Consider the following 18,436-nt stretch of genomic DNA (forward strand, 5'->3'; position numbering starts at 1 on the left):
TAATAATGCAAATGGGCATTATTTTGCGAATATTAAGAGTGGCTGCAGGTTATTCCTTATAACATGGCTACTAGCTAAACAAAATGATACATTGAGACCGAATATTGATTTGAAAGGATTTTATAACTAATATGCCAAGTTTAAGAGCTTCCGCTGAGAACAATAGTCTACAAACATTGTAAGCTATTCGCACAAATAAAACTTCACCCTACATACGACTAACTATCTATATCTATCTATACCCTTATTATGTAAAATTGGACATATCCACATTCACCTCTTCAAGTCTTCTCTCTTTCTATTTAGCATCACAAGATGTCCCCACCATCTAGTGTTAGCATGAGTAAGTAGGCGGAATGAAGTGGTTGCCCGTGACACTGCTCATTATCAATAGAGGGCAGTTATTATTCAGAAATAATTGATGGCTGTTGAACAATCAGAATCGAATATTCCACAGACCCGTTGAATAATACTTGAAAAAAAAAAATCATTACTATTGGAAAATGTACTTGGTTACTGTAAAGAGAGCAATTGAAGCATTTGTAATTAGTAACTTTCCTCCTGTTCCAGAGGTTCAGTGTGAATGTAAGCTCGGTTACATCGGAGATGGCTACACCTGTACAGGGAACCTCCTGCAGGTCCTCACTTCCACGTCGTCCTTCTCTAACTTCCTCACCGTAAGTGCTTCAGACAGCGACTGCATGTGGAGACAACGTGACGCCGTTGTCTCATTTAGGGACCTTTTATCGGTCAAACGATGGCACTTCCCGTCTTTCAGGCTTCGAGTCTGTCACACAAAATAATTCGCGGAAGTTTTTTCCACCACTAATGATTTATCCAAATCTCATATCTGTTGCATGGAGTTTGACTTGAATTTTTCATTTGTCATTTCATCATCCCGCAGTGTCATTCGTTTTAGTTTTTTTTCCATCAAGTCAAATTTGTTTGCAAACTTAAGCGATATCACAAGCTAAAAAATGACTCTCACGTCACCCTAGAGCAGGTGTGCCCTTACCTTTTTGTTATTACAGATCGCAGCACACAAAATGTTCACGGATTGGGCTGTTGGGGCTGACTGAATGTGTCCCCGTTATGCGCGTAGGAAAGTAAATACATTAAATACATCTACAATAAAGGGTCGCACAATTAGGGCCGAGTATACTGCGCGGAAAAAAAAGAATGGATGGATAAATAGGCCGACCGGGCGAGGGGGCACCCAAGCTCGCCACGTTTTATAAATAGCACCGTATCTAAAAAAATGTGTGTGTGTCTGTCTGTCTGTCTACCCTCTGAGGGAGCGATAGGGGCGCAATTTGCGCACATTGTCTTTTTATTTTAGATGTATTCAACTTTACTAAATTCCCTAATTTCATTTTACCACATTTCCCGGTTGCCCACCAGCAGAAACGTAAATCAGCACCTATGGTTAGACCTCATAAGTATTTGGGGTGACACTTCTGTCCAAGCAGAACTTGAGGGGTCGCATCGTAACCGGTCTGTTTGGAAACATATCGAAACAAATGGCGGAAGTGGGCCGTCTCCACCTCCGTGAGACAGCGTGCTGCGTGTGATGTCTTTGTTACTGTTCTTCTGCACATGTGGGTCAGGTTCAGGACGTGACCAGTTCACGCTGGACTCTGATATTGGCCACATTTGAAAAATAATGTGAAGAGCCAAACTAAAAAATGTGATCATGGCTATAAATCCGAATTGAGCATTAAGGCTTGCAGCGTGAGCTTTGTGTTGGAAAGTGGAAAATGTTGGAAAAAATGACTATTATTCAATTCTTAAGTAGAAGTGTCAATACTAAGAGACTACTCTGATAAAAGTACATTTATAATCTCCTAGAAGACAAAGTATTAACGTACTAATTCATTAATAAAGTTAAGTAATAATTCAATGATTAATATATTAAGATCTTATTAATTAAGCTTATAATGAATATATAATTGCATAATGTATAAATATGTAGTTTATATATATATATATATATATATATATATATATATATATATATATATATATATTAAATAAATAATAAAATGAATAATTTGAAACAATTTATATTCAATAAGCAAAAATAAGCCACAAAGTATAAAATATATATACATATATTATACTTTGTGGCTTATTTTTGCTTATACATATAAAAATGACTTTAAAAAATTGACTTAAATAAAGAGTAACATGAAAGGGCATTAAACTATCTAAAGTCTTACACAGTTTGGTGTATTATTATATTAATAGTAATAATAATATTACTATTATTATAACTATTTTCTTTCCGTTGCAGCAAATCCGGAACTACTCGCAGACCTCTGGATCTGGGAGGGAGTTTGTGCAGCGCCTCAGTAACCTGACGATTCAGTCCACTCTCTTTGTGCCGGACAACACCGGCCTGCCCTACAACAAGGCGAGTTCTAACAATCTTGTCCATCTGATCCTATCAAAAAGACGTGTATTATAATGTCATTTTCATATAGTCGTCTTAGTTTTTTTTATGGATGAATGAATCTCTTAAAAAAGCCTTTTCCTGTTTAGTTGAATTAAGCCATCCGATTCTTTGAATATCCGGCAAACAAAAAAGCATTGTGTTTAATATTTATTTTACTTGGATACCATTTATGTTGTGATAGAAACCACACCTGTAAATGTCTACAATTTGTTTCTAGAGCTTCATCGCTGCCCACTGCTCACACATTAAGATGGCCACAAAATTCCTTTCCTTTTGATTATTAACTTTGCATTTAGTCACTTAACCTTTACCAAAAGCGCACCTTAAATTAAGAATTGGAACCGGCTGTCACCGTCCTCGTCAGCAAAGCTTTGATAAGAACAGGTAACATCAGCAGCTCCCAATCATTGTCAGCTAATTCTCCACGTAAAGGGTGATCCGTGTGTTTATTTAGACCCTGACTCAGCGAGACATCGAGTACCACCTGTCTGAAGGCCAGGCTCTGGTCCTCAGCGAGCTGAAGAACGGGAGTCGCATCCGGACGCGTCTGGGCAGCCTCACCGTCCTGGGAATAGCCAATTTCCTCGACCCCAAAACTTTGGTCAGACATCTCTGTTTTCTTCCCTTAACGCCCTCGGGGTGTAAAGATAGGTTGAAAATTGATTCTCAGGGCCGAAACAGTTCCCTACTTAACTATGCAACCGCCGGGTTACGCCCTGCCATCGCGGGGTCCGGTTGCGCTCCTACATTCCTGTTGAGGTAACTGCACCTGATTCCACCGGGGGCCAGTAGACGACAAATCTGATCTGGTTTTTTGAGAGACATCCACAATAGACACGACAATCACAAACAAACGTGTCAACTGTTGAGCCTAATCGTGTGTTATTGTACTGGAGAAAGAGAAAAGAATGGACTTGAATTAAAGATTAAGAACTTGTCAAATTCAACTTCCGCAATGAGCAATGGATGGATTTGGGAAGCTCTCTGACAATTTCCTGTTGTTGCTGTAATTGCAGTACCCTGCGTTGTAGCTAGGGGCGCTATGCCCCTAGCTACAATGCGAGGTACTGCAATTACAGCGTTAAGAATTTCCAGGAACAACATTCCAAAACGTTTACGACGCGCAAACACAGCTCTGCGCAGCTTGAAGCGTCTGTTATCTTTTGCCCCATAAGCTAAAATATGCTAAAATAATTGTTGACTTTTTAATTACATTTCTAAGGTCTGCTTTTCTTCACAGTCGTCGCGCTACATCAACGACCGATTCGTCATCGACTCGGACATCTTGGCGTCCAACGGGGTCATTCACGTGCTCCAGGGGCCCCTGGCGGCGCCCCCCCCCCGCCCGGCCGTGAGCGCCTGCGCACCCGACACACAACACTGCTCCAGCATAGTCGCCGGTTTCCAACATCAGTGGCGTGCATGGGGCGGGGGGGTGGTTGCTCCTTTGTTCGAATAGACGCAGCGAAAGTTCCCTCTAGGTGCCCCTCCGTTGGAGAACACCGTGTAAAGTGCCTTCTCGAGAGCCTCTATAGGCGTTTTGGCACCGCGAGCACCTTTTCGTAGTTCTAAGACCTTTTCGGAGGAACCCTCCCTTTTTTTGTGTCCGCACTGCAGGACACAAAAGTTCGTAGTTCTTGTAACCCCCTGTTTTGACGGACTTTTTTAGCACCCACTTCAGAGCAGGGACTAACCGGCACAAGAGGTGATCGGTCCAGACCTCAGTCCATGGTCCCTCGCTGGTCCCTCGGACTGAGGACGGTCCATCCGGTCGAGTCGCATCGCTCTGGGTGCGGACCAGCCCGCGTACACTCAGCGATAATAATATAATAACCAATAAAAAAAACATTTATTTCATTTATTTTATTTTCAGACTTTCATTGAATGAATTTTTGTGCGCCCCGTAATCCCTGGTGCGCGAAGCCCATGCCGCAGGAAAGTCGGAACAAACTTTTAAATGAGACCTTGTCTCATTACTGACTAATATGAGTGAAGCTTCAGCAACTGCATTGCATATTTGTTCAGAAACAGATTTGAGTGGACCGATCAGGGGAAATCAGTGAAAGTTAAGGCGTGGATTCAATACCGAACTCATGCTGAAACAAAGTTGGCTGACGTTACTTCAGCGTCACTTCAGAGTTCCAGTGCAGTGCGATTTCAACCAGAAAAGTTAGTTTTCAGGGGACCTCCCCAGTTCCTAGTTCCCCTCAGGGAGTCCCCAGAACTGTTCGGTCCGAAAACCCTTTAGGATAGAGAAAACAGTGTAAAGTGCCCTCTAGAGTGCCAATATGATAGAGAAAAGCCTTAAGTGCCCCCTAGAGCGGCCCTACAATACAGAAAACTGTGTAAAGTGCTCTTCAGTTTGGCCCCTACGATTGTCGCCCCTGCCCTAAAAATGCTCTGTGCATGCCACTGTCAGACGTACTAAACCCTATTTTGGTGGACTTATTAGCATGCCACTTTGGACACTGTTAGGGGATAATGCCATTTTATCCCACTCAGTGTCGTTTTTCCCAAATTTGGAACGAAATTGCATAATTGTTAAGAACTCGCCACGCCTGGCTTGGCCTCAAGAGCACATTAAGTGATCCGACCAAAAATGTGCTTACCAATTGCTGGCCTGGTGTGCGGCTACTCCCTCCAGCTCCACGCGGGACACAAGACGGGCATGGGCATCGGAGTGGTGGTCCTGATGATTCTGGTGGGGGCGGTCTTCTTTGTGGGATACCACTTCTACACGCACAGGACCAAACCTTTCCAGTTCCACTACTTTAAGGTAAGACCTGCTGTGTTGTGTTATTGTTTGTATTCTTTGATGCACGTATGTATTGTGCGTGTATGATGCGCTGTGTTTGAGCTGACTTATGCCCTTTGAAAAGGACGAAGGGGAGGAAGAGGCTTCCCCGCCTCCGCAGTCCAACCATAATATTGCCAACCCGGTGTACGACGCCGCCCCAGAGCCCGTTGAGCTCTCCAGTAAATCTGTAAGTATACAGATAAAAGTAACAGTTACACATATACGTTTTGTCGGATGATAAGATGTCTATTTCTGACCTAGTTTAGCTTGCGACGGCGTCTTGTGATGATGCATAGAAATGGAAGACTAGGAGCGATATGTCTAATTTCATTTTAATAACGGTAAAAATTTTAGCCATACATAGGGCAACGTTTTCTTTGTGCAAATACTTTGCCATGTCGTTTTAGCTCTGACACGATGCATTCTAATTATGAAATCATTTATCAAATTATCAATAACCCCCTTCAGGGTGATACAAGACCTGATCACTCTGTCGGGGGTTCGTTTAGGTCCCTTACATATCCACCTTTTTTGTTTCTGGTGTTTCAATTGGACCGTTCCAACCAATTTGGGCCTTTGTGTTTCCAGACAGAAGACAAGCACGAGGTGGCGAGCGGCGGATCCTACGACCTTCTGCAGGACAGTTGAGTTTGTGTACGTGTGTTCATAACAGTTAAGATGGGACATCGTATGAAGGGATCCAACGGCAAGACCTTTCCTGAGCTACGAGACCGGTCTCCTACACGGACCTTGCAAGAATAACAGAATTTGGAAATCCGGGATGATCTCACCAACAACTGGCTGCGCAGTCTTACTCCCAGGTTATGAATCCCAAAAGCGTATCTCTATGGACGCGAGGGCCTGTTGTAACAGTGTTTGTTGTTGTTTTTCATATCTTGTGTAAACTTGGTTCTGCGTTTCTTATTAAATGGCCCCGTGTCCAGTGATTAAGATGAGTTGGAAATCGAAAAAATGTTTAACCAAAGTGTGTCTCCGGAAGTTTAAAATGCGTAAGTCCTGAGGAATTTCAAACGTGAAGATTGTAAATGCCTTATAAAAGACAATACTTGAAACAAAAAAAAATCATTTATTTCATTTTTTTTTTTTTGTTTTTCATTTCATTGCCCTTTTTCTCCCGTGATATTTCTGGAGGTCAAATTGATTCAGTGGAAAAGTTTGGCTTGGAGCTTGAGACTGTGGGGTGACTGGAGGTCACCCCCAGATCTGCCGGGGCCACTTCGTCCTCCGTGGAGCCCCCACCTCCTCAGCCTCACCCCGACAGCCTTTCTCAGGAGCTGGGCCTCACACACCCGTGGACGCCCCGGGCCTTCCCCTTCCTCCGGCTAGCGCAACCTCCAGAACCTTGCCCTCCAGCAGAGGGCAGGGCACCCCCCATAATCAAACACTATTCTACAGACTTTCTTTTGTCAAAAATATATAACACTATATTATATTTAGGGCTGTCCGACAATTTAAATGATTAATCATAATGAATCGCATGATATTGGTGGGATTGTCATTAAATCACATTATATAATATACATAACTTCAACATAAAACATTTAAAATAAGAAATCCAGTGAACTCTGAATGGACAATAATTTAATCATGTTTTTTGAAAATATTATAAAGTAATCCACATCGACAAAGATATTTACGACACAAATGATAATTACTGCAGAGAAACAGGCCTAACACAACAGTGAATGACAAGATACACATATACAGTGTGTGTGTGTGTGTGTGTGTGTCTATGTATGTATGTATGTATGTATGTATATATATATATATATATATATATATATATATATATATATATATATATATATATATATATATATACATATATATATATATACATATACACACACACACACACACTTACATGTGTGTACAGTATATCTCTATCTCAAAATTAAATACTCATTCCCACTCCACCGCCTGCTTTTAAAACTGTAGATGCCATTGCACTTGTGGTCTCAATAAATTAATCACACAACAAAAGTACAATCTGATCTTTCTTTTTAAGTAGGTTTGTGATCCTTCATAGTACAGAGAAAAGGAAAAAGGGTTTTCTGTATTTACACCAATTCTGTTGGATAAACACTTCAGGTTATGTTCCCAGAAACTCATGAAAACAAAATGATTCACATTTTTAAGGAAAAAAACCAAACATACGTTCCAAATGAAACCTCTAACAATTTGAAAAAGATATTGATATTATATTGTCAGCCAAAATGCTAAAGTAATCTGCACCGCTACGATTGTTTGGGACTTGACGGATTGGATTATTTTTGACTGAGATCATCATCATAACAATGTCCAGGTCACGTGATTTTAAAGAAGTCACATTCGAAATTGGAATCGGAGCGATGGTTGTTTATAAATGTAAATACTGTAAATAGTCCAACACCAAATGAACATTAAAAAGGAAAAAAAAAAAAAAAAAAGTGGACTCTACTATTTTCTCCCCCAAATATAATTAGTACTTTCATTTAGAAGGACATTAATAACCTGTACACTCAGCGACGTTAATTGGGTCAAAGGATTTGACCACAGTAACAACAAAAAAAATACCCCCATAACAACACAACAACAGCCACTTGGTAAACACCTATTCGGACTTTTTTCCCGTTTCGGTTTCAGTTCTTCTTCATGGAGTCGAGGATGCGCAGGATGTGCAGGAAGAGGTTGACGATGTCCAGGTAGAGGTTGATGGAGGCCAGCACGTGCTCCTCGGGCGACAGCTGGTGCATCAGCAGGTGCGTGTCGTAGATGATGAAGCCGCAGAAGACCAGCGCGCCGGCGCCGGCGAACGCCAGCTCGGTGGCGTCGCTGCTGAACGCCAGCTGGGTGCACAGAACGATTTGAAGGGGAAAGTGCGAGGGGATTTAAGACAAACGGGGACGCGCTGCGACACGCGCGAGGCGCAACTCGAAAAAGCATTTGAAGAAATCGAGTAAATAAATTAATCGCGCCATGCAAAACTTTGTCAGGAGTTATGAGGTTTTATTAAGGGGCTGTTTCGCAGACAGGGGTTCAATCAAAATCAGCACTAAGCCAGTTAACTAGCTTTAAATTTATGCAAAATTGAAAAATGCCTTTCTGATACGTTGCTTGATTTAAGATGAATTAGTTCTAGACTAGGAAGTCCTAGACTAAGGTCATGAAGGTGTATTCAGCTGCTTCTGTCTCGTCTTGGTGCTGGTCTTTGTCCAGATCAACCATTTTCACCACTGTCGAGTACGGTCGACGGTCCATTCATCCAAAGATATACCTGCCTCTGGCCAGGTTTTAATTTAAGCTTTCATTTAGACCTAGATTAGCTCTTATCTTCCTTCTGGAATATATATATATATATATATATATATATATATATATATATATATATATATATATATATATATATATATATATATAGATAAGTCATAAGTAGTAGTAGTAGTAGTAGTAGTAGTAGTATTAAGTAGCTTTAATAAAGTCTGACTATTTTTAACTGTGACTGAGAAAGGCCATTTCAGTTAGTCCAGCTTAAAAGTGTGATTTAGTCTAAGATTAGGCCGAAGAAACTGTCCCTAGAAGAGTACCCCTTCATGTAAGTATCAGCACTGTTTCGCCATTAAAATCTCTCTTTTTGGGCGTTTTCCACTCTCAATGGTTCCAACTTGCGGCGGCGCGACTGGTGCTCACCCAGCCAAAGAGGGCACATGTCACTCCGCTGCTCATGGAGCTCCACTGGTTACCTGTAGCCGCTCGCATCCAGTTCAAGTCTCTTATGCTGGCCTACAGAGTGATTGCTGGGAATGCTCCCGCCTACTTAAATGCTCTTGTAAGAGCACATGTTGCCCCCCGGATGCTGCGCTCGTCAATGAGCGTCGCCTGGCTCTGCCGGCCGTACAGCCACGGCAATCCAGGCTATTCTCATTTGTAGTTCCACGTTGGTGGAACGAGCTGCCAAAAATGACCAGAGCAGGGACCTCCCTCTCTGTCTTTAAGAAGCACTTGAAGACCCAGCTCTTCAGTGAGTACCTCCTGTCCTAACCTACAATTACTTAGCAGCACTTAGCACTACTTAGCAATATTTATTGTTACACTAATGTCTCTGTCGCAATGTAGCTTGAATGTTATTCTCCCTTGTAAGTCGCTTTGGATAAAAGCGTCTGCTAAATGACTAAATGTAAATGTAACTTGGGTTCTTCCTGACGTGGTAGTCGCTGAAAACTGTTCAAATCCTTAAAACTCCAGACCTGCAACTCACCCTCATGAAACCGGCGATGATCAGGATCCACAGGCACGCAAACAACCTGGAAAAGACAATGAGGAATTCAACCATCCCGCAATCCTGTTTTGGATCGCTAGACCAGGGTTTTCCCTTTTAAACAATGTTTACACTACTATTCTGTTCATCACTAAAATCACCAGAAACGTGTAGAACTGTGCTTATTATTAAAGCCCGCTCGTAGTGATGCAAGACTCAGAAAGGAGTCATTCCTAGTGAGCAAATGAGTCACTCGAGCAAAAAAAGGCGCCAAATTGAAAATAATAACAATTACTGAGGAATAGATTTAAGTCCAAGGCATCTGCCGCAATTCATATACAATGTGACCGATCTACTCTTCGCAGTCCACCAAAAACGATTCACTTTGACAGGACGGCTCTTGTGAGAACTCCCTTTTGCGACTCGGAGCCAAACCAACTCTGGGTCATCGTTCGGAAAGTCCTCCCTCGCTGACCGTGCGTTCCACCAACCCAATCGAGAGAATCAAGGGTCGGAAAATGAAGCGATTCTTGTGACTCGTCAAGAACCAAATAAAAATGAATAAATAAATATTAAAAAAAGAGTCAATATTTTCACCGCGACGAATAGTTCTCACTTTCAGAGCGAAACTTGTTCTGCCGGAGCTGATGAAATGACATGAATTCAGTGCCGGTTTCCGTTCTTTTGGGGTTTTTTTTTTTTTTGTGTTTCTTTTTAAGTGGAATGTGAACATTTTGAAATGAGTGGATGATGGTGTTGGTCGCACAACGGTAAAGGAGATCACACGCTGGGATACGATACCAGCGGCGGCACCACGCTCACCCTGCTCCCAGTTTGCTGAAGTCCCTCTTGGACTGGAAGGTGTAGGCCGTCAATCCCACGAACACGGCGCAGGTGAGGAAGAAGGCCTGCAGCACGACGTTGTACTCGTAAAAGGTCACTTTTTTGTGGGGAGCGACACAACGAGAAAACAACATTAGCGGGTAGATCCCTGAAACACGCATCGTTTTCAGTTTGAAAAGTAATGGATCGTGGGAACTCACGGGCCGTCGCCACAGAAATCGCCTCCAGCAACGTCTAGACGACAAAAAGACAGAAGACTAAATAAGGCTTTGGCCGGCAAATGGCGGAAGGATTTTCAGGTTTCAGCTTGCGCTTGATTTGACACCAAAAATGGTTCCGTTGTTGGAACTGAACTCGTGCTTCTGCTTACAAACGTCAGCAGCAGGTAGAGGTTGACGGGGTGCTTGTGCCTGTAGACGGCCAAGGCCACGAGCAGCACCAGGGAGCCCAGCGCCGACACCAACACCACCGCAGGACTAGGTGGAGGGAAAGTGACACACACACACACACACACACACACACACACATTTTTTTGAATATTCTATCTTTTTTTTTTATATATGACTTTTTTTTTTTTTACTATTCGTAGATCTGCCAATTTATATGTTTTATTCTAAGTCACTTTTGCCATTTTAAAATATTTTTTTTATTCTCAATTTATTATGTTTTATCTTAATGCTAATGGTCTGTCGTGAAACGCACCAAACCTCACCAGAACACATTTCTAGTATATGTTAATGTACCTGGCGAATAAAACTCATTCTGAATTGTTGATACATATTGATCATTTTCGGTTTTATTGTATGTTCCCCCTTTTTTTGGGGTCATTTTTGGGGATTTTTTGTTTATTGCCATTTTTGAAAGACGGACAGGAAATGGCAGTGTCAGCAACAGCTTACATTAAAAAAAAAATCACTAATAAAGCAATGGAATAAAAGATCATAAAAAAAGGATAATGCCATTATATGGAGAAAATTGGAAACATACAATAAAAACCTAAAGGTTGATTGTACATAATAATATAGGACAATGTATACTACTAAACCTAATGATATTTCTATTACTTTATTATTATATTTGCCTATTGTTTTTATGTGAGCTGCTGTAACACTGCAATGTTTGTTTAAGTGCTGTGCCAGCGCTGGAGAAAGGTGTGGCGCAACCAACTGGCATTCCGGTATTGCAGGAAAAAAAAGGCTCTGGCTTGTTTGCATTTTTTTAACCAATCACAATCGTCTTGGCTGTGGCAGGGCTAAGCCACAGCGACGGCGCCCTTGCAAAACAGTGTCGGGTGGGAACTTGTTGTGGTGTCAGTCCGGAAGTAAAGTAAAAGTTTTGGGGGTTATTTTGCCCACTACTCTGTCCAAACTTTGCTTGGTTTTGAAAAACATTTCTGTGAGAGGGAGAGCGCGCAAACATGCAATGCGATGATGAAGGTGGAGGGGATTGGGGAAATACTGAAAAAGAAAGATCGAAAGGGAAAGGATGGGAACAATTTGTCGCAGGAGAGAGAGGAAAGGGGAAAACCAGAGTGAGGAAATAAAAAATAAAAAAACATACGGAGACGTGAGGAGAGACAGGGTGAGGAGTACAAGGTACTGTCCCAGGGAGCAAAAGGAATGATCGATGGGGTCTCCCTGAAATTATCGATGGGAGATTTAGTCCGAGGCATAGAAGGGGCCACGGTTTGTGAGGCTATTCGGTTGAAAATATCAAGAGACTTAAGCAAGCGTCCATGACAGTGTAATTGACATTCCAGGAAGGTTTTGCCCGAGAGAGTGACATCAGGATACTTGGCTTATAAAGTGCAACAGTACAGGAGACCTCCTCTGAGAGGTTATAAAATGTCAGGGATATGGGCACATAGCAGCAGCATGTTGAGGATTACTAAGATATGGGGAAATGTGGAGGTGAACATGTGCTTGCCAAGTAGGACGAAGCAGTAGCAAGGTGTGGAGGGAGGACATGCAACTCGAAGCCAGCATTGTGGTCAACATGTGCGGGCCATGAGGGTGCAGCGCTATAGAGAAGGTAAACAAGGAGGGGTCGGTAAGAGACGAAAGAGAAGGACCGGGGAGTCAGACTCCAAACACGCAAAAAAAATTAAATAACACGTGGTGAGGATAGGGGTTGAAACGGCGGGTGTGTTGCTGATATTTGACCAAGTGGAACCGGTTAATCGTCATACTTACTTATTTTCAACAGAAATAGCAATGGAGGAAGAATAGCGGAGGGGGGGAGGGGTGGTGACGGCTCATTTTTGATGTTTTATCCATTGCGGGGGAATTCCCGTAGCCTGAGTGCGAATGGTCAAGAATTGAAGAGATTTGGGGACGCCTTCAGGGATAAACCTCAGATGATATGTGTACAAGAGACGTGGTTAAAGCCATGTTTGAATCTTGTCACACCAGGGTAAGAGTATTTTCGTGAGGATCGAAAGGATAAAGTAGGAGGGGGTTGTGCGGCGTTTGCGAGAGAAGGGATTCAATCTAGAAGGGTTGATATCCAGACAGGTCTTGAATGTGTTGTGCCGGAGATTTTGTATATAGGGGGAAGGTTATCTTTAATTAATTTGCACAATCCTTGTCGTCAATTGTATATGAAAGAATTTGATGCGATAAGGGATCAAGTTGGGCCTCGAGTTGCAGTGCATTGTATGCCAGGAATATACAGGGACCTGTCCATGCCTGTGCTAGTGGAGGAAGGGAGGTAAGCACTGAGTCGTGGTGAGACAGGGAATTAGTGTGCTAAAGCCTTTCAAGCAGTGCACGCGTCAAGTAACATTGGGGGGGAAGCTTTTTAAAAGAAATCAGATGGTCATGAGAGGAAAAATACAGTTAAATAAATAAAGTTAAAAGTAAATGAAGATAATTGTGATGTAGACCATTTTTTTTTTTGTCTTTTTAACTATGTATGAATTGAAGCAAGCAATTAGATCAGGAAGAGTTACTACTGCTGGAAGGGTGGGGTTGGGCTGTGAGCTTTTTAAACATATGGAGGATCTGGCATTAGAGGAGATACTGTCAATGATAAATATGGTGTGGGAACTTGGGCAACTTCGACCTGAATGGAAACATGCTGCAGTGGTTGGACACGGCTATGTGGAAGGTAATGGAAAGAATGGTTACTGACAGGCTAGTTAGTATGCTGGAAAAGAAAGGCTATTTTTCTCCATTTCAGAGTGGATTTCGATTAGGACGATCTACAATGGAGTCAGTTTTAATGTTGGACATGGAAGTGAAGAAGGCCCTTAAGAATAAGGAGGCAACAGTTAGTGTCTTTCGTGATACTGAAAAAGCATATGATTCACTATGGAAAGCAGGGCTTATATTATTGTATGATGCAGGTGTACGTGGAAGGATGCTAAATTGGACTTTTAAATCACGTACAATACAAGTGAAAGTGGGAGGGGTGCCCTCTGAGATTGTAGAAATGGACAATGGGACACCTCAAGGGAGTGTAATAAGTCCAGTGCTTTTCAATATCATGATCAATTATATTTTCAGTGAGGTGGGAGAAGGAATAGGCAAGTCTTCATTTGCCGACAATGTATATGGAAAAGAGGGCGAAATGTGAAATTTCTATTCAAGAAAATGCAGGTTTCTGTTGATAAAGTTACAGTCTGGGCTAATCAATGGGGTTTTCAAAACGAGGTGTTTGACAGGGTGTGTTTGGGGAGGAGAGAGAGAGAGAGAGAGAGAGAGAGAGAGAGAGAGAGAGAGAGAGAGAGAGAGAGAGAGAGAGAGAGAGAGAGAGAGAGAGAGAGAGAGAGATGCACAACAGTGATGATGATATCAGGCTATGATAAGGTCAGTTTTGGGTTATGGTTGTTTGGTTTATGGGTCCGCAGCTGCAACAACGTTGAGTAAACTGGATGTAATTCATGCAAAAGCTTTGAGGTTGCGTTCCGGGGCATTTCGTACCACTCCACTTCCAGCGCCGCTGGTGGAAGCGGGGGAGGCTCCACTGAGACTGTGTCGAATCAAATTAGCATTGGATTACTGGGTTCAATCCTGAGGATTTGGAACATCTCTTTCTACAAACGCCTTGTTGGCTGAATGTTGGGAGTTTTTCCAGGTAAAGATGGTAGGGTAAAGAGGGGCAGTTTTGTAAATTCAGTAAGGAGGTCGACAGAGAACCTAGTAGTTAAAAGAGCAGAAGTGGAGGCCGGTATTTGCTGCCAGTAGTAGTCCGATGGTAATAAACTGAGCCCAATATAGATTTAAGTCTAATAGAAATATTGAAGAAGGAAGACGCTGGAGATCCAGTATTAGTAGTAGGTAAACATTCAAAGGAGAAGTGAGCCCCTCATATACAGGTATACACTAATGGATCTAGAGACGCAGTTAGTAGAAGAGTAGGGTGTGGCATTTGTGTTCCGCAAATCCAGATCTACCAGGGAAGAAGATTGCCGGATGGGATATCAGTATACTCAGCCGAATGAATTGCTCTACTGTGGCAATTGTGGTGGGCTGAAGAAGTGGGTCCCAGAGAAGCAGTTCTGTGCTCTGATTCAGCAGCAGCCCTGGTAGCTCTGGAGGGAGAATGTGCTAGTGCTAGACCAAACATTATTCAGGAAATAATGATAGGGAGTCTATAGGTTAGAGAGAAGAGGGTATGGGGCGGGTTTTTTATGGGTTCCACCTCATGTAGGAGTTGAGGGCTGTGAGGGAGCAGATAGGATGGATATAGATAGTCGGACAAGGGCAAGAATGGACACTGAGGTTTCATTTGGCCCAGCAGATGTAAAAGCATGGTCAGGGAGGGGCTTTATAGCCAGTGGCAGAGGGAATGGGAGGAAGGGAGAAGACAACTGTATAATACGCAGTCGTCAGTCAGAGTGTGGAGTGGGGGATGGACAAGTCGGGCAGATGATATAAAGTTGACAAGATTAAGCCTGGGGCATCGTGGGCTTGGGAGTGGGTTGGAATTAGTTGGAAAGCGTAAGAATGGTCACCGTGAAGAGTGTAGGGTATTGGAAACAGCTCTCCATGTGATGTTGCAATGTCCACTTTATGCTGAGGGAAGGAGAGAACTTTATGTCCAGTCAAGACTTTCTCCTTGTAAACATTATTCGGAGAATCAGACCAAGATGGACGCCTCGTTTGTTGTTCTTGCTCTTTCAGAATACAGACAACTACAGAATGGAGTGCTCCTCTCGGGGTTTCGCAAACACGTACATGTTCACGCTCAAATAGACTTAATAAAAGAAAAACATTGTGAACATCACAGCCGTTACCACAGCTTTCACTTATTGTTTATGCACGGCACAGCCATCTTGGATTTTGAGGTTGAGGTTGGTGAGGGTCTTCCAGCTTTCCGAGTCAGAAATCATGAAATTCAGGAAATTTCCGACTGGGAACTCGGAAATTCCAACTTCCCAGTTCAATTGGAACACAGCATTAAAAGGCTAAATCCCTGCCACACAAAACAGTAAAAGACGTATGTTGACTTTGTGAAAACTTGCTATTTTCAGCCTGTAGGTTGCTAGCTCGGAGGTTGTTATCCTTGTTGTTGATGATCCACGTAGTGACAAGGACTTTGAAAACGGTGACACGCAGATAGCAGAAGGGGGGGAGAATTCCGACTGTAAAGTCACTCGATGGAAGGCTTGATACCAACAGGCGACATCCGGCAAAGGCTGAACGGAGTCACAACGCTCGTCTCGCTGATGTGGAGCTGAACTTTTCATCGCTCCACAGCGGTCTGCTTTGTTTATTCGACCAATGGAATTAATGTGTTCAAATGAAGGGGCCGAAATGTTTTATCCCCAATGTTACAGATCGGGCGGGGGGCGTGTCATTGTGTAATTTATGTAATTTATGCAACACGCAGCGCTGTGATAGGCTGATATGCAGAATAATATGCAGTAACGCCCTAAACCAGACATTTTAATGTAAAATGATGAAAGGGGAATAACGCAAGGTGTGAGTATAGCGTTTATCCCTTTTCACCCAAATAATCTCTAATATGATCTCATTAATTTATTTTATGACGAATACGGTGTTGATATAAATAACCAAAAAATAAAAAAGGACAAGCAGCGGGTACCTGGCGTGAACGAAGTCCTTGATGGTTTCACAGAACATGAAGAGCGCAGACGTGGCCGTGGTCAGGATGATCTGGATCGACAGGATCGTGTACACCTTCCGCAGGAAATCTGGAGGGGGAACGGGATGGATAAGTGGATGGCGTGGGAGCCAAATCGCTTTCAAAGTTTGAAATCCTCCCCAAACCAACGTCTGGGCCTGGGGGGTTTTTGTTGTCAGCAATCTCACCCATGCGAATCTGAACACTTGCGGTGGCGACATTGGTGCCGTAGTTGAAGTCGTCTTCTATAGAGGATCTGGGGTACTTCTCGGTGCTCATCGTTGCGTTCGTCGATGAATAAAACGTGTGGAAGCCGCCTGGTCTGTTTTCTCACGAAGCCTTGCTGCCCTGTTGGATTGTCACAACTCGTTTTCCGCATACGTCACTCGACTCGGAGTGACGTCAAAGGCAGCTGACTCTACTTACAAAGATAACTGCAAATGATTGGGGATTGATGATGAAACAATTTTTTTTCAGCAACCCCTGATGTGTAAAACTTGAGTTTATTTTATGAATTTATTCATTGTTTGTATTAGTTTTATTATTACAGTACTGGTATTGGTACTTGTTTCTCTATATTCATATGTGCGTATGATTATATTGTGCAGTGTTTTCATTCGGCACCTGTTGAGGTGATATGGCGATTCTTTCAATTTTCCATGTACTATGTTAATCTACAACAGCCGATGCTGCGTTGCATAGAAGTCGGATAACTTCGTTATATTCCTGACCTGGACGGAGGCTTAACGCGGAAGTGGCATCTCTACGGTGGCCCCGAGAGCTCAACGCAAACGCTTTGACAATACGAAAAACACAACAACGTGAAAGAAAAACACAACATAATTAACATAAAACACAGCAGCATTCATGTAAAACACAACAGCATTAAAGAAAAACACGACATTTAATAAAAACATAACAGCATTAAATAAAACAGAACAGCATTAAATAAAAAACACAACAGCGTTTACATAAAACACGACAGCATTAAAGAAAAACACGACATTTAATACAAATATAACAGCATTAAATAAAACATAACAGCATTAAACAAAAAAACACAACAGCGTTGACATAAAACACGACAGCCTTAAAGAAAAACACGACAGCATTGACATAAAACACAAGCGCATTAAAGACAAACACAACGACATTAACAGAAAACACAGCACCATTAAAGACAAACACAACAGCATTAACAGAAAACACAGCACCATTAAAGACAAACACAACAGCATTAACAGAAAACGCAACAGCATGAACAGAAAACGCAAACACAGTAAAGAAAAACACAACCGTATTTACAGAAAACACAACCTCATGAACAGAAAACACAACCGTGAAACCACATTACAGAAGTGGGCCACACCTGATGTACTGATTTATCTGAAATAACATTTATTTAACTAAATTATTTTGTGTATTTAATTAAATATAATGATAACTCACATTCGCAGTGAGTTTATCTGTATCTGTACACTCACAAGTGAGTGAATCCCTCTTTTCCCCTTTGTGTTTTTGGTAATTTGCTCGTGTTTTGTCCATCTGCATGTGTTTTCTGAAGTTGCAGTGCGCTGAGCTGTCAGGGCCACCGTAGGGAAGGGAACCCAAACACATAAAAATAATGAAAATAATTCGAAACACAAACACAATGAACACACGTTCCTTGTATTTTGTAATTACCTGTGGGGAAGAAGAAGAACAAGAACAATCTTTAATCGTCACACAGCACACCACGCTACAACACATGCACATGCTTTGGATGGTGGCCGGTGAAATGAGGCCTCTGCGTTTAACCCATCCCGGCTTGTCCTTCCTCTGGGGGCGCAGCCAGGAGCAGTGGGCAGCATTCCACCATGCCACACGGTTATTGTTATTATTGAAGTTTGTATGCATTGATATCACCGGAATGTCTATAAATCCTGACAGTGACGTTATTGGGTTTTTATTTTGTAGAACTTACTCTGGCGCGTGTCAGTCTTCCTCAGAAGCA

The 18,436-nt window shown here is 42.4% G+C and overlaps 2 protein-coding genes across 2 annotated transcripts in view; one reads left to right on the top strand and one right to left on the bottom strand.

Annotated features, from left to right (window-relative positions):
- Nucleotides 1-5,297, top strand: part of stab2 (stabilin 2) — a gene marked incomplete at both ends in the record, with an annotated part of 44,544 nt that extends 39,247 nt beyond the window's left edge. Inside the window, 5 exons of the mRNA XM_080022666.1 lie at nt 571-677; nt 2,294-2,413; nt 2,910-3,056; nt 3,696-3,806; nt 5,100-5,297. Coding sequence (XP_079878792.1) covers nt 571-677; nt 2,294-2,413; nt 2,910-3,056; nt 3,696-3,806; nt 5,100-5,297 — 683 coding nt within the window. The remainder of the gene's footprint in view (nt 1-570; nt 678-2,293; nt 2,414-2,909; nt 3,057-3,695; nt 3,807-5,099) is intronic.
- A 1,731-nt stretch (nt 5,298-7,028) lies between these two features.
- Nucleotides 7,029-16,810, bottom strand: tmbim4 (transmembrane BAX inhibitor motif containing 4). Its single transcript, XM_080022035.1, has 7 exons — nt 16,632-16,810; nt 16,405-16,513; nt 10,724-10,829; nt 10,554-10,587; nt 10,333-10,450; nt 9,511-9,556; nt 7,029-8,101 (listed from the first exon to the last, which is right to left on the bottom strand). The coding sequence occupies exons 1-7, from the start codon at nt 16,720-16,722 to the stop codon at nt 7,895-7,897; spliced, it is 711 nt and encodes a 236-aa protein (XP_079878161.1). The 5' UTR covers nt 16,723-16,810; the 3' UTR covers nt 7,029-7,894.
- Between the last annotated feature and the right edge of the window lie 1,626 nt (nt 16,811-18,436).

The sequence above is a fragment of the Zeus faber genome (genome assembly GCF_960531495.2).
Source record: "Zeus faber genome assembly, chromosome: 21".
In the NCBI taxonomy this organism is placed as follows: domain Eukaryota; kingdom Metazoa; phylum Chordata; class Actinopteri; order Zeiformes; family Zeidae; genus Zeus; species Zeus faber.